This window comes from Arachis stenosperma, chromosome 4 (assembly GCF_014773155.1).
Source record: "Arachis stenosperma cultivar V10309 chromosome 4, arast.V10309.gnm1.PFL2, whole genome shotgun sequence".
NCBI classification, from domain to species: Eukaryota; Viridiplantae; Streptophyta; class Magnoliopsida; order Fabales; family Fabaceae; genus Arachis; species Arachis stenosperma.
In genome coordinates this window covers 121,111,893-121,127,935 of record NC_080380.1, presented here as the reverse complement: position 1 = coordinate 121,127,935, position 16,043 = coordinate 121,111,893, and the positions used below count along the sequence as shown (strand labels likewise).

The 16,043-nt window shown below is 39.5% G+C and overlaps 1 protein-coding gene across 1 annotated transcript; it reads left to right on the top strand.

The window, feature by feature from the left end:
- The first annotated feature begins 4,854 nt into the window (after window positions 1-4,854).
- Window positions 4,855-5,649, top strand: LOC130975398 (uncharacterized). Its single transcript, XM_057900199.1, has one exon. The coding sequence runs from the start codon at window positions 4,855-4,857 to the stop codon at window positions 5,647-5,649; it is 795 nt and encodes a 264-aa protein (XP_057756182.1).
- Window positions 5,650-16,043: the final 10,394 nt, after the last annotated feature.

The following is a 16,043-nucleotide window of genomic DNA, read 5'->3' as shown; positions in this document are numbered from 1 at the left end:
TGTTGGGTTTAACCCAACTTGTATAACTTGTAAGTAAAAAAATCTTATATGTGTAGCAAACTTGTTCATTTAATTAGAATAAATATCAAATTATTTAAAATTTTGTTTAATTTGATTCATTAAACTGCATTAATTATAACTAATTAATTATTCAATTTGATCGAGATAAATATTAAATTATTTAATAAATAATATATAAGGCACGGTGTATTCATTTTTTGGGAAATAGCTTATTAATTCATCATTGTAGTGAATGAATATTTATTACTTTTAAATGAATTCATTTAATTTATTTAAAAATATTAAAGGATTTTAATTCTATATGTTACGTTTTTATTTTATTATTACTATATATATTCCTATATTATATATTCTATGATTCTTATATTCTCAATACTATTTTTAAATTATCTTTAGTTTAATTTATTATTTTTAATAATCAGAATTTATTATTTTTAATTATCACTTTTAGTCATTAGTTCAATTTTTTTAATTTAATAATTCAATAATATATTTTAATTATATATAATTAAAATATTTTTTTATCCTTTTTTTTCCTTTCTCTATTTTGTACTTCAGGTATAATGTTTATAATTTCTTTATTTTTATTTTTCTCTATCTTAATTTTGCTAATTTTTTTTATAATTTTGTTTTATATCAATTCTTTTTTATGTATTTTGATAATAGAAGAATAATTTTATTGAGAGACATTTTAATTTTTTTTGTAATATTTTTATAAAATTTGATTAATAAGTTTTTTTTTTCAAAATTTTTTTCTTGAAATTTGTTTAATAAGATCGTATTTTGATTTTTCTCTTTCATCTTTACATTCATTGATTATGATTATATTAATCTTTTATTGCAATACATTTTTATTTACTCCACATGTAATCTTTTTTTTACCTTTTTTTACTTCTTTTAATTACTCTCTTTATTTTATTTTTAATTATTTATTTTACTCCTCATATATAGATTTATATATTATAATTCATCACATGTTCCTTTTGAATTTAAGTGATTTTTTAGGTTATATTTTATTATTGATGCTTTATGTTGTTTAGTGTGTTTGTTTATTTTTTTTATGCACCCACACGAGTATCTATTATCGTCTCTAACTAACAACCGAAATTTAATTTGAGCCGATTTGAGATGTGACACATGAACTTTATCTGCATTGGGTACTAAGATAATGAACTTAATTCAGGTTTAAAATCTTAACAATAGACCTAAGTTGATCTTACTCACTTGAATTAATATTTTGAGTTATTACTGTAACAAATACTATACTATTAAATATATAAAGTTAGATATACTTACAAGAGATTTTATAATCAAACTAAAAAAAATCTAATTATCTTTTTTTTAGTTTTAAATATTATTTACTATCATAATAAAAAAGTGAATAATAATAATCACTCACATAACTAAAATAGATCATTTTAATATATACATAACACTACATATATCAAGAATTATTATATGTGATAAATTATTTTTTTATTTTTTTAAAGATAATTTATGTCTAAATCAACTAATCTTTATAACATATGATCTATTGCAAAAAAATTTTCTCTTAATATGGATAAATTAATAAATTTAATATACAAAATATAATTTATATTATTTAACCTATGAAATAAGCAATTTAAGCCATTATCTAGGATAATAAATATAATAATACAAATACCTACTTATTTATTAGTATTGAAAAAATATACATATAATATAAACATGATTGTTTTGGTAGAAAAGCAATAATAAAGGTTATTAATTATGTTAATTACACAATAAAAAATTATGAATAATTTTTTAAATAATAATAAAGAATAGGGTAAAGTACTAAATTGGTCTCCTATATTTGGGCGTAATTCTGTTTTGGTCCTTAAGGTTTAAAGTGTCCTATTTGAATCCAAAAAAATTTTATTAGCTTCAATGTAGTCCCACCGTGAGGTCAAAGTTAAATAATTAACGGAATGTCCTACATGACAGCATTACAAGAACAAAGTCGATAATTTGGAGAACGAGTACAAGCTCCAGAGGCACAAATCGACCGTAGATGCATTAATATATTTATTTATCATTTTTCTTATAATTTAAATGAAATATTTTCTATAGAACTAAGGAAAATGATAAATAAATGTATTGATGCATCCACGGTAATTTTGTGCCTCTGGAGCTTGTACTTGTTCTCCAGATTATCGACTTTGTTCTTGTAATGCTGTCATGTAGGACATTCCGTTAATTATTTAACTTTGACCTCATGGTGGGACTACATTGAAGCTAAATGAAATTTTTTTGAATTAAAAAAAGACACTTTAAACCTTAAGAACCAAAACAGAATTATGTCCAAATGTAGGGACCAATTTAATATTTTATCCAAAAAAATAAGATCACTATTTTCACATACTACAAAATTTATAAAAAAATTTAAACAAATCAATCCTCAATAAATTATATATTATCCCTATTAAAAAAAATTAAATTACATATTAAATATTATTATTTTTGTACTAATATATATATATATATATATATTATCAATTATTAAATTATAATTAATTTCTAATTCAATTTTTGGTAATTAAAATTTAAATTATTGAAATTATTAGATGCTGAATATTTTGCACTTAACTAATTTTGTTTTTGTTATTAAAATTTTAAAAAAAGTGAGTTGTTAATCAATTTTGAATTCAAATTTAAATATAAATTTGTATAAAAAAATATTTTAAATTTTATCTCGCTAATCATAATTAATTTTAAAATAAATTATTTTATGCATCATATTATAAGATAGTAGAGTCATTCGTTTTTCTTTAATGACAATTATGGCTAAATAAAATGGTATAAAATGGAAAAAAAAATATATTTACCAATCTATGGATAATAATTTATTTTTGAATAGAATAGATCATATATTGAACACCAAAAGTTATTATAGTTTCTTTTTATACAAACTAATACTCAACGACGATATTTTAGTAATATTACTAAGGAATATTAATCAATCTAATAGTTTTTGTAATGACATAAGTCTCTAAGTTTAGAAGTTTAAAAATTATGTCATAAAATATAAAATTTTAGCCAATAACAATGTTGATCATATTGTTTGACTTCCTGAATGAATATGATACTAATAAATAAAACTTTCATAGTTAAATTTCAATAAAGACAAATCTCTATAAGTATTGCTATCATCAATGAAAATTGTTCTACTTTCAAGACAAAAACTATTTTTCACTGTATTTTCTAACTCAGCAGGCCAAAAACTAATTCTCCAATGAGTTGTTATATACACAAGACGGAATTTAAAACTCTAATACTTATTTAAATAGATGAGTGACATAATTATTCAACCAATCTAAATCAATTAAGACAAATACTAATTATTTTTAATATTTTTAACATTAAAAATAATTAAACTTTGATTTTAATTATAATTTTATAAATATTTATAATAATTATTATATATATATATATATATATTGTTTATTTTTTAATAAAAAAATTTATATGTTTTTATTAATTATTCTGTACAGTGTACGAAAATATATACTAATATATAAATATATAAATAAAATTTGCCGAAGATAAAGTGCTAGTAGGATGAGGGCATAGGGCAAAGATTCTAACACAAGCATGAATATCCCCGTGGTGATTTGCTAGCTAGCTTTCATTTCAATTGGAACCTCTTATATATCTATATTATACGTACACTAAAATTGGTCATTAGTATAACATATATATTAAAATATGTTATGGACTGTTACAAGTTCAGCCCAACTAGTTGATAGGTCGGGGCACCACCCCTGACTCAAGCCCAAACTATCCCTCACAACAAGGAGAATTCGACAGGTCGGTCCCTAATACTCGACCCGGTCGACGCCCGACTTGCCACCTGCATGACCCTATGCACTGCGCCTAGCAAACCGGTCGGGTCGGTATCCTCGGGGCAGCACCCGAAGCTCCGACCCGAAACCCAAAACGACCTACTCCTCCCACGTGGACAGAGACAACTCACAAGCATCGTGACCAGTGGGCTAGGTCATTTATGGGCCCGCCCAGCACAGTATATAAGGGGAGAGATCAGCTCTCCCCCCGAGGTACACATCATCTTACCTAATTTAGCCATCATCTCGTACGGACACTGACTTGACCGTCGGAGTGTCCTTGCAGGTGGCCACCCCCTCGCTCGCTATACCTCCGGTTTTGCTAGTCTCCAATTCAAGTCCGGAAACCTGCACCAAGTCACTCCAGGGTCTCACCCTTCCACCATTTTCCGACCCGTCGAGTACCCGAGATCATCAGGTATCGAACATTGGCGCCGTCCGTGGGAACCCTGGAACAGACATGGAGTGACTTCCCAGGTCGAAAGAACTCCACGAAGGAGGTGGGGCCCGCCTAAGCAGGGCGAGTTCGACAGCTCATACTGGCCAACAGCCACGATCCTTCATTCAACCAAACCAACCAATCTACACCAAGACCCCCAAAAGACGTCCTTTCAGAGGAACGGGAGCCGACAGCGCCAAGATCATGCAAGAGCTCAGACACAGAGTACAAAACCTCAAAAGGGAGCTGGCAGCGAGGAGTCGATCCCAAGATGATGCCAGCCGATCCCGCACCCGCTCCCCCTCCCCCTCCCGAAGATACGAGAACAGAGAAAGGAGCCCAACAAAGCACGACGAGGCGTATACACAGGTGACCTCTCGACCTACCCAAGGCAGGTCCGAGAGCCACGGGGAGTCCCAAAGAGGGAAAGCCAAGAAACAATAGGAACCCATCATCTTGGGAGCCACTCCTTTCCACCCCTCGATCCTCAAGGTCCGGCTTCCGAAGAATTCCGACAAGCCAACAGACATGAGGTACGATGGGACTAAGGATCCCCAGGAGCACCTCACGGCTTTTGAAGCAAGAATGAATTTGGAAGGAGTAGGCGACGCGGTCAAATGCCGAGCATTCCCTGTGACGCTGGCCGGCTCAGCGATCCGATGGTTCAACGCGCTCCCACAAGGATCCATCACGGCCTTTGCGGACATCTCCCAGAGCATCTTGGCTCGGTTCACGACACGTATAGCCAAGGCAAAGTACCCAATTAACTTACTAGGGATTATCCAAAAACCCGGGGAGCCAACCAGGAAGTTCCTGGATAGATTCAACGACGAATGCTTGGAGATCGACGACCTTACGGACTCAGTCGCTAGTCTCTGCCTAACGAACGGCCTGCTAAACGAGGACTTTAGGAAGCACCTCACTACCAAGCCTGTCTGGTCCATGCAGGAAATTCAAAGCGTGGCCAAGGAATACATCAATGATGAGGAGGTGAGTCAGGTTGTAGTAGCCAACAAATGGCAGCTCCCAAACTGCTCAACTCGGCAGGCCCCCCAGGTCGACAGGTACAAGGAAGCTCCCAGGGATGGCACCCTAGCCAAGCAATCCAAGCAACCCCCACGGGCAGGAAGGTTCACAAACTACACGCCACTCACGGCGCCCATAGTAGAGGTTTACCAACAAATTGCAGACAAGGGAATACTATCCAGACCTAGACCATTGAAAGAAAAAACGGGAGGCAACAAAAGCCTTTACTGTGATTATCACAAGGGATTCGGTCACAAAATCCAAGACTGCTTCTACCTCAAAGATGCCTTAGAGTAGGCCATCAAAGAAGGAAAGCTGAGCGAATTCTCCTGGCTCATCAGAGAGCCGAGGAGATGGGAACGTGAACACTCCGAGGAAGATCGTAGTAGGACTGTCAAGTCAAGGCAAGAACCCATAGGGGACGCCAACAACCCCCAACCTTTGTGGTCAACGTCGTGGTCAGGCGCGACAGCCCTCCTAAATCCAAGTCGGCAACAAAAAAGGATATCCGGATCCTATCCATCTTGACAGAAGGTCCCATCGTCAGCAGAGGACCTCCCACGATATCCTTTGGCCCAAAAGATAAATGGTTTCACGACCTCCCCGAGAACCCCCCATGGTGTTACAGGGATGGTCGGGACAAGATTATTCAGACGAATCCTCGTCAATACCGGGGTCGAATCTAACATCCTATTCAGAAACATATTCGACGCCATGGGGCTCAAAGAGTCTGACCTCAAGAATCACCAGCACGGGGTCATGGGACTAGGTGATAACTACATAAAACCTGACGGGACGATCTCCCTCCCAATCTGCCTAGGAACCGGTGATGCCAGGAAGTCGGTTATGGCAGACTTCGTAGTCCTCAGAGACTCCACAGCCTACAACATCATCCTGGGGAAAAAAACATCAACGAACTCTCAGCCGTAATATGCACTAAATTCTTGACAATGAAGTTCATAATGGACAAGGGAACAGTTGGCTCCATAAGGGGAGACCTAGAAGCGGCGGTCTCCTGCGATAATGCCAGTCTCTCCCTAAGAAAAGAATCTAAGAAGGCAGCTGGCGTGTTCTTGGCAGATCTGGACGTCAGGATGGAGGACAAGCCGAGACCAGAACCAGAAGGGGAGATGGAAAAGTTTCAGATAGAAAAGTCAGCAGACCAGTTTACCTTTGTAAACAGGAACCTGCCCCACGAACTCAAGGGCCCCCTCATGGAGGTCGTAAGGGCGAACGGTGACCTCTTTGCGTGGACACTATCAGACATGCCGGGATTAGATCCCGAGGTCATATCCCATCGACTAGCCGTAAAACCTGACGCCAAACCAGTAGCCCAGCGGCGAAGAAAGATGTCTCAAGAAAGGGCCGACGAAGTCGCCAAACAAACAGCCTGGTTGTTGGAAGCAGGATTCATCAAAGAACTCGAGTATTTGACATGGCTGTCTAACGTCGTCCTAGTCAAAAAAGCCAGCGCGAGGTGGAGAATGTGCGTTGACTATTCCGACCTGAACAAAGCTTGCCCAAAAGACTCTTTCCCCCTCCCCAACATCGACACCTTGGTGGACTTGGCAGCAGGGTATCGTTTTCTCAGCTTTATGGATGCGTACTCCAGCTACAACCAGATCCCAATGCACCGACCTGACGAGGACAAAACGGCATTCATAACGCCAAGAGGCACCTACTGCTACAAAGTAATGCCATTTGGGCTGAAGAACGCAGGAGCCACCTATCAAATACTAATGAGCAAGGTCTTTACCGACCTCATCGGCAAGACAGTAGAGGTGTACGTCGACGACATCTTGGTGAAAACGGCAGAGCCGAACAGGCTAATAGACGACAGGTCTGCCTTCAAAGCACTAAGAAAATTCAAAATGAGGCTCAACCCACTCAAATGCGCATTCGCCACGGAAGCGGGGAAATTCTTATGATTCATGATAACACAAAGAGGGGTGGAGGCCAACCCAGACAAGTGCGAAGCCGTCCTCAAAATGACAAGCCCTGGGTGAGTCAAAGACGTGCAGCGACTCACCGGGAAGCTCACGGCTCTGTCCCGGTTCCTCGGCGCCTCGGCGGAAAGGGCCATCCCATTCTTCAACCTAATGAAGAAAGGAATCGCCTTCGAGTGGACCCCAGCATGCGAAAAAGCATTCAGCCACTTCAAAAAGATACTCTCAGAACCCCCTGTACTCAGTAAACCTAGAGAAGGGGAACCCCTGTACTTATACCTAGCGGTGACCACACAAGCCATGGCGGTAGTCCTTGTCCGAGAAGAAGACAATACTCAACGCCCAATATACTTCATCAGCAAAGTACTCCAAGGGGCGGAGTTGAAGTACACCAAGTTGGAAAAGCTGGCTTACGCCCTACTAACCTCATCTAGAAGACTGAAACAGTACTTTCCAAGGGCACGTGATCATCCTAAGAACCGACCAGGCCATTCGGCAAGTCCTCCAGAAACCCGACCTCACGGGAAGAATGATGGCATGGGCAATAGAGCTGTCCCAGTACAACTTGTAATACGAACCCAGGCAGGCAATTAAAGTCCAAGCCATGGCAGATTTTCTGGTAGAGGTCACAGGGGAGGCTCCTGATATACCGAACACACAGTGGAAACTCCACGTTGATGGAGCATCCAACCAAACGTTCGGAGGGGCCAGAATTATTCTTGAGAACTTGGCAGGAGTAGCTTATGAACAATCGATCAAGTTCGATTTCCCAGTCTCCAACAACCAAGCAGAGTACGAAGCCCTGATAGGAGGGTTAATATTAGCCAAAGAGGTCGGAGCATCAAGGGTAGAAGTTAGTAGCGACTCCCAGATCGTCACCTCTCAAATAAACGACAGCTACCAGGCCAGAGACGCACTTCTATAAAAATACCTAGAAAAGGTAAAGGAGCTATGCAAAAGCTTTGAGGAAGTCAAAATTCAGCACGTCCCTAGAGAGAAAAATGCTCGAGCCGACCTCCTCTCCAAACTAGCAAGCACCAAGCCCGGGACGGGAAATACATCCTTAATCCAAGGGCTAGCAACTAAACCTGCAGTCATCTTGTGCACAACCCAAATACCGAACCCCTCCTCTTGGATAGATCCTATCCTCCGATACTTGGAGCATGGCGAAACTCCTGAGAAGGAGAAAGAAGCGCAAAACACAAGAAAGGAAGCCTCCAAGTATGTGATCATACAAGGACATCTGTACAAACGAGGGCTCCACCAACCCTTACTCAAATGCCTACGCCCCGACCAAACGGACTACGTCCTAAACAAAGTCCATGAGGGATGTTGTGGTCACCACATCGGAGGAAGATCGTTGGCAAGAAAGATTATCCGAGCAGAATATTACTAGCCCACAATGATGTCGGACGCCCAGGAGTTCGTCAAAAAATGCAAAAAATGTCAGAAAAATGCTAACTTCCACAAGGCTCCACCTGAAGAACTCAGCCTGATGATGGCCCCCCGACCTTTCGCCCAATGGGGAGTCGACCTCTTAGGGCCGTTCCCGCCCGGGCCTGGACAAGTAAAATACTTAATAGTAGCCATAGACTACTACACCAAATGGGTGGAAGCGAAACCATTGGCTAGCATATCCTCAGCAAATTGCCAAAAATTCATGTGGAGGCAAATGGTCACCAGATTCGAAATCCCAAAAACCGTCATATCGGATAATGGGACACAATTCACCGACAAGAAATTCAAAGAATTTCTAGCAGGACTGGGAATCAAGCAAAAGTTCTCCTCAGTCGAGCACCCCCAAACCAACGGCCAGGTAGAGGCAGCCAACAAAGTCATCTTAAAAGGGCTAAAGAAGCAACTTGAAGGGAAGAAGGGCTCATAGGCAGACGAGCTAGCCTCAGTCTTATGGTCTTACAGAACCTCCCCCCAATCATCTACCGGCGAAACCTCCTTCCGACTCATATACGGGGTCGATGCAGTCATCCCAGTCAAAGTCGGGGAGCCGAGCCCAAGGATACTCCTCGGAGGGGGAAGCGAGGCATTCGAAAAGGATCTGATTGACGAAACAAGACAAATGGCACACCTAACAGAGACAGCAATCAAGCAAAGGATAGTCCTAAGGTACAATGGCAAAACACTGAAAAGAAGTCTCGAAGAAGGTGACTTGGTCTTACGACGCAACGACATAGGTCCACCAACCCTGGAAGAAGGCAAATTGGCCGCGAACTGGGAGGGCCCCTACAGGGTAAGAGAAGTCCTCGGCAAAGGCGCTTACAAGCTGGAGAGGTTGGATGGAACCGAGTTACCGAGAACATGGAACATGGCAAACCTAAAGAGGTTCTACTCATAAGGAGAAGCAATCACACAATCTAACGACCTCGACCCCTCCACTTTGACTTCCTTTGCATTCCTTTTTCACTCCCATCTCTTTTACTTGATTATGTATTGCACCACTTTGTTTGTTTTAAGTTCTACATATGCATATATAATAAACTTTGTCTTTTGCAAGATTTACATCAAAAATGACAAAACGACAAAACAAATGGTCGACCTAACGGAAACCCAGGATTGATCACCCCGGGAACCAAAGGGACCCAAAGCAAAAAGCAACTCAAAAAGCGACAAGCAACAAAAACGGTAAATACCATAAAAACGGTAAACCAGAAGGCCACGACGGCCCGGGTAGGCAAAAAATAATAAAATAGGCAAAGCCACGACGACCCGAGCAAGAAAACAATAACAGAAAATGGCCTAATCAAAATAAAGTGCCAAAGTAATCATTACAACTAAAAGGCGCCTTAAACAGGCCCAAAGATAAAGACAACAAATTACAAAAAGCAAGGCAAGGAATACAAAAGCTGAAAGAAGTATCCATCTCAAGGCTTGAGGATATCAACGATCTTCCTGTTCTCAACCGTCTTGAGAGCTCCAATCTGAGAAAGATCGAGGTCGGGAGCTACCACGGCCACCCTAAAGCTTAATCCCCTCCTCGGTCAGCTTCACGGCCTCCCGGGCCCCCTTGGCAATCTTCTTGTTTTTCTTCTTCAGAGCGGCTATCTCCTGACGAGCAGTCGCCGCCGAGCTCTCCACCAACTTCAGCTTTTCCTCCAATTCCTTGACTTTCTTCTCAGTAGCGGCAGTCTCACCACGAGAAGTTTTCAAATCCTTCATCAAGGCAAGGTCCCGATCCACCAGCCTGTTGATCTCTTTGGCATCCTCCTCAGCCTTCTTCTCCTGCTCAGACAACTTTGTCTTTAGGGACTCCTCCCGAGATCGTGAATTTGTCAGATCCTTCTGAGAGTTCCAAAGTTTCCCTTCCATGACATGAAAATTTTCCAAGATAGGTTCCACCTTCTTGGCAATAGCAGCAGCTCGAAGAAGGCTGCAGTAGATCCACCTCGCCTGGCCAGAAAGGTCGGCATCCCGAAAAAACTCTTCCGTACCAGGAAGCAATTGGGACTCAATAAAACCCCCAACATCGAAGTTCTTTTCCATAACAGAAAGAGCCTTCCCTGAGTCCCGCTTCCTCTTTTTCAGGTTGCCAACGACCTTCAGGTTATCATCACCAAACTCCAGATCCTCCTCTTCAAAAGGAATCTCTGCCTCCATACTAGGGTTCCCCGAGGCATTCTCAGGAGGGACCTCAACCTTCCCCACCTGACCTTGGTCAGCCCCGTCAACCCGACCACTACCCTCCTCGGCATCCTCCTGGCCCTGACTCGCCGAAGGAGTCGCCGAAGAGTCCTCACTATCCTCATCAATCTCTTGGATGAGGTTCATCAAGTCAGCCAGGGTAGTCTTCCCGCCAGCCATGGAAACTGCAAGCAAAAAGTAAAGGTATGAGCAATAGAAAAAGCAAACACTAAAAGTACAAGAAAAATAAAGAACTCACCAACATACGACCGACTGGTCTCCCGGTCCCCCATAACCATACATGGTTAAGATTTTTCTCGCTAAAAATGGCCAACAAGATGTCGGCGATGTTACGCTCTTCCGAGCTCAACCAATCATAAGAAATTTTTATTAAGTAATCAGATCCTGCCCCAAAACTCCAATAAGTCGGGATCCGCCTTTCCCCCTCGGCTGTAAGCCAGAAGGGCTGATGACCCTCAACTGGTCTGACCTTGAAAAAAGTAGATTTGAAACCATGAAAGGAGCCCTCAAAAAGGCCAAAGATCGTGCGACCTTGTTGAGCCCTGAAGGACATGTATCCCTTTTTCGTCTTCCCCTGCCGAGAAGGGTTCGTAAGAAGGAAAAGATAGAGAAAAATGTTTACAGAGATCGGGAGCTCCAGATACACACAAACCATCTCGAAACATCGGATGGTAGCCCAGCTGTTTGGGTGCAGTTGCGACGGAGCAACATCACAACGATTTAACAAACCCATGACAACGGGAGAAAAAGGTAAGCGAACTCCCAAGGACGTGAACATGGGTTCATAAACCCACAGCCAGTCAACAACTCGCGGAGCTGCCAGGTTCTTTTGGCAAACACGCTCTTGATCAGCAGGAACATACACTTGGTACAATGCTTCCTCGGGGCCACCTCTACATAAAAGCCCAGCCTGGCATAAATTCTGAAGGCTCTCCTTTGTGACCTTGGAGGGGGTGTCCTTCACATCGGAAGTAACCCAAGCATAATGATCAATGAAATCGGCTAGCGGCCGCTGAGCCAAGTTCGGAAGTACGGGGCGCTCAGCCATACCTACAGCGGGGGCACCACTTAGTCAAAATGGGAGATCGGGAACCCTAAAAGCAGTAAAAATAAGCTACAACTTCCTAAAACCACCTCCTAGACATCCCTACATTAACCCAAGAAAAACCCAGTGGTGCCCCCTCTAGAAGAAGAAGCAAGAAAAAGCAAGCAAAAACCCAAGCATGCATAGGAAAATACACAAGAAAGTACCAAAAGGGAAAAAGCAAGCCAGGAAAACTACGAATCAACATACCAGGAAAATGAAGAATCCACAAAAGTTGAAGGAGGAAAGGGAAGAAGGAACACTGGAAGCAGGAAAGGAATCGAAGCAGCAGCAAAAGCAAGGAAGAAGATGGAAGCGGCAGCAGTGCGAAAGAACAGAAGAAGCAGAAAAGGGAGAATGAAGTTATGAGGGGGTTGCAAAACAAAAATAGGGCAAAAGGCGTAAACGCCGAGGAAGAGCGCCAAAAGGCAAGGGCATACTCGTCGTTTCACGCAAATTTCAAATCATGAAACGATGGGCATTTAATGCTCCGCGCAGAAGCCAAGGAGGCAGCGTCAAAGACGAAATGACCACGCGTGAGAAACACAAAACACCATCAACGAGCTCCCGAGAAGAAGAACGCATCCCATCTTGGCGAGTAGGACAAACGCGCCTAGCCGCGAGCTCCAAACCTCAAGGCTGGCGCGTTGGGGGCACTGTTACGGACCGTTACAAGTCCAGCCCAATTAGCCGCCGGGTCGGGGCACCACCCCTGATCCAGGCCCAAACCATCCCTCACAACAAGGAGAATCCGACAGGTCGGTCCCTAACACCCGACCCGGTCGACGCCCGACTTGCCACCTACACAACCCTGTGCACCACGCCCAGCAAATCGGTCGGGTCGGTATCCTCAAGGCAGCACCCAAAACTTCGACCCGAAGCGCGAAACGACCTGTTCCTCCCACATGGACAGAGACAACTCACAAGCATCCTGGCCAGTGGGCTAGGTCATTTATGCGCCCGCCTAGCACAGTATATAAGGGAAGAGGTCAGCTCTCTCCACGGGATACACATCATCTTACCTAATTTAGCCATCATCTCATACGGACATTGACTTGACCGTCGGAGTGTCCTTGCAGGTGGCCACTCCCCCACGCCCGCTCTACCTCCGGTTTCGCCAGTCTCCAATTCAAGTCCGAAAACCTGCACTAAGTCACCCCAAGGTCTCACCCTTCCACCAGCTTCCAACCTGTCGAGTACCCGAAATCATCAGATATCGAACAAAATATAAAATATATATTAAAAATAAATTAAATAATAATATATAATGATTAATTTTAATAAATTAATTTTAATATACAAATAACATTTTTAATATATTTACAAACATGAATATCGCAAGCGATTTGCTTTACCTAATTCTCTAGCTAATAGTATTTTGACGAATACGTAGTTAATATCGGCATGTTTCCTAAAAAAGTATTGCTAAAAATTTTAAATTTTTTTAAGTTGATATTAGTTATTTTTTAAATTAATTTATTTATATTAAATTTTAAATCTTAAATTATAAATCTTTAACTTTGTATTTTGAATCATAAATTTTAAATTTTAAATTTTAAAATTAGTTTGTATTGATTAATTAAAAGTTAGTTCTTTTATAATTTTTGTTAAAAAAAATAAAGACAAATTAATTAAGAAAAAAACAGATTGCACATTGAAAGATATCAGGTCTCTGAGCATTGAAGCAAAGAAAGAGGAGAAGGGAGAGAGGAAAGAAAAGAGAAGAGTTGAGGTTAAGAGAGAATCTTGAGAATAATTCCGTGAGTTTTATGGTGTTTTTATTATGGTACCTAAATTGCCTAACTTTCTTTTTAAAGTAGAAAATAAAATGTTTAAAATAAAAATAAATTATATAAAATTTATTAAATATTATTTATTTACTTTTTTTAATAACTTAGGTATAAAGTGATAGGCACCATAGCATTCACCTTGATTGAATTGCATCAACTGGAATTAGTTACACTGAATGATATATATAGACTTACAGCTAACTAAGTGAATACTAAGTTGCTAACTAATCTAAAGTCTAGTTTGGCTAACTATTTAACTGAATCCTAACAGAATTCTAAATTCCCTGAGTGAAAGCTAACCAAAGTTCTAACTTCCTTTCTTAACTAGAGTTAATCATTACTCTATCACACGTTAACTAAAATAAATTTATTAATTACATATTATCTAAAAAATATTGGTCATCTAGATTGCTTCCATTTAAATATTGTATATTTTTGTTTTTTTTTTCATTTTTGTAGGACTGGGATATAGAATTATTGAACATGAGATAAATCTGTCTTCTAAATTTATTAACTAACTAAAGGTAGTTATAACAGAATTGATTGAGTTTCAAGAATTGATCAAGAACTTATATTCACATTCTCGAACATTTTCCTTCAAACTCATGTTGGGTACAAGGATATTTTTATAGTTTGTTTTGTGCTTTTCAAGTGTTGTTGATAGGACATGTTTAATAAGAATGTCAACGACTTACTCAGATAAGGAAACATGATGAGCTAATAGAACTGAAAACATATTGTCACAAAACACTGTAGGAATAGTGAGACAGGGTTGGTTCAGCTCAATTAACAAGTTTTGAATTCGGATTAGTTCTGCAAACACTACTACCGATACTTTAAACTCTGCTTTAGTTGAGCTACGACTGACGGTGGTTTGTTTTCTACATTCTAGAAAACTATATTCGATCCATAGTAAACACAATATCCAGTAGTTGACTTGCGATCATCCAAGTCACTAGCCTAATCTGAATCTGAAAATGCACTAAGCCTTAAGTCAGCAGACTTAAAGAATTGAAGTTTAAAAGATGCATTACCAGCTAACTATCTGAGGACTCTTTTCATGGATGTCTAATGTTTTTGGCAAGGGTTTGACATAAATTGGCTTAATTTATTTACAGAAAATACAATGTCAAGCCTGGTAACCGTGACATATTCTTGAAGCCCCCCAATTTATCGATACAAAGTGGGGTCTTCAAATGGTTGTCCAGACTATACAGTAAATCTTAAGGTACTGACAATGGGAGGTTGCATAGGTTTAGAGTCTTACATTCCAGCTCTAGCAAGAAGTTCATGAAATTTAAAGATACCAAAGACTGAGTGTTTAATGGCTTCGATGCCTAAAAAGAAATTTAAATCTCCAAGTTCTTTTAATAAAAAAGTTGAATATAATTTGTTTAAAATAGTTACTATCTCAGTAGAATTATTTTCACTGACAAGCATATCAATAACATAAATAAAGATATAAATAATTGAAGTAGTTGTAAAATGTGTAAAGAGGAAAGGATTTGATTTTGTGCTCTTAAATCCAAAAGATTGCAAGGTGGCAGTTAGATACCAAGCTCTAAGAGCTTGTTTCATACCATATATTGCCTTGTTTAGTTTGCAAACAAGGTTTGGATTTGAATAAACAAAACTAGGGGGTTGGGACATGTAAATAGTCTCAGTTAAATTTCCATTTAGAAAAGCATTATGAAAATTATACTGCTTCACTGCCCAACCTTTTGATAAAGCTATGATTAAGATTATTCTAATAGTTACAGGTTTGATAATAGGTGAGAAAACCTTATCAAAATCCACACCTGCGATTTGTGTATATCTACAAGCAACTAACCTTGCTTTATGCCTAAGAATGTCCCCTTTAGCATTTCTTTTAGTAGCATAGATTCATTAACAACTTAAAACGTTTTCATTCTTTGGCAATTCAACAAGGAAACATGTTTTATGGTATAATAAGGCTTTATATTCAAGTGTTGCTTTAATAAACTTTGGAATTAATTTAGAATCTAAGAGAGAAATATTATGAACTTAATAGTGTTTAGTAGATAATGTCCTTGTTTTGGAGCGAGTTCTCATAGCATGCATGTTACCTAAATCTGATATGGTAGTGGAAGGTGGTTGAGCTATAAGCAAAACAATTTCAATTGCTAAAATTAGTATAGTTGGTATTGTAGTGGTCTGAGCTAAGTGAGATAAAGCTTCTACAGTTTGATTATT

Bases quoted from the DNA above. Each gene is read 5' to 3' on its own strand.
- LOC130975398 (XM_057900199.1), top strand. From the start codon at position 4,855: ATGAGGTACGATGGGACTAAGGATCCCCAGGAGCACCTCACGGCTTTT.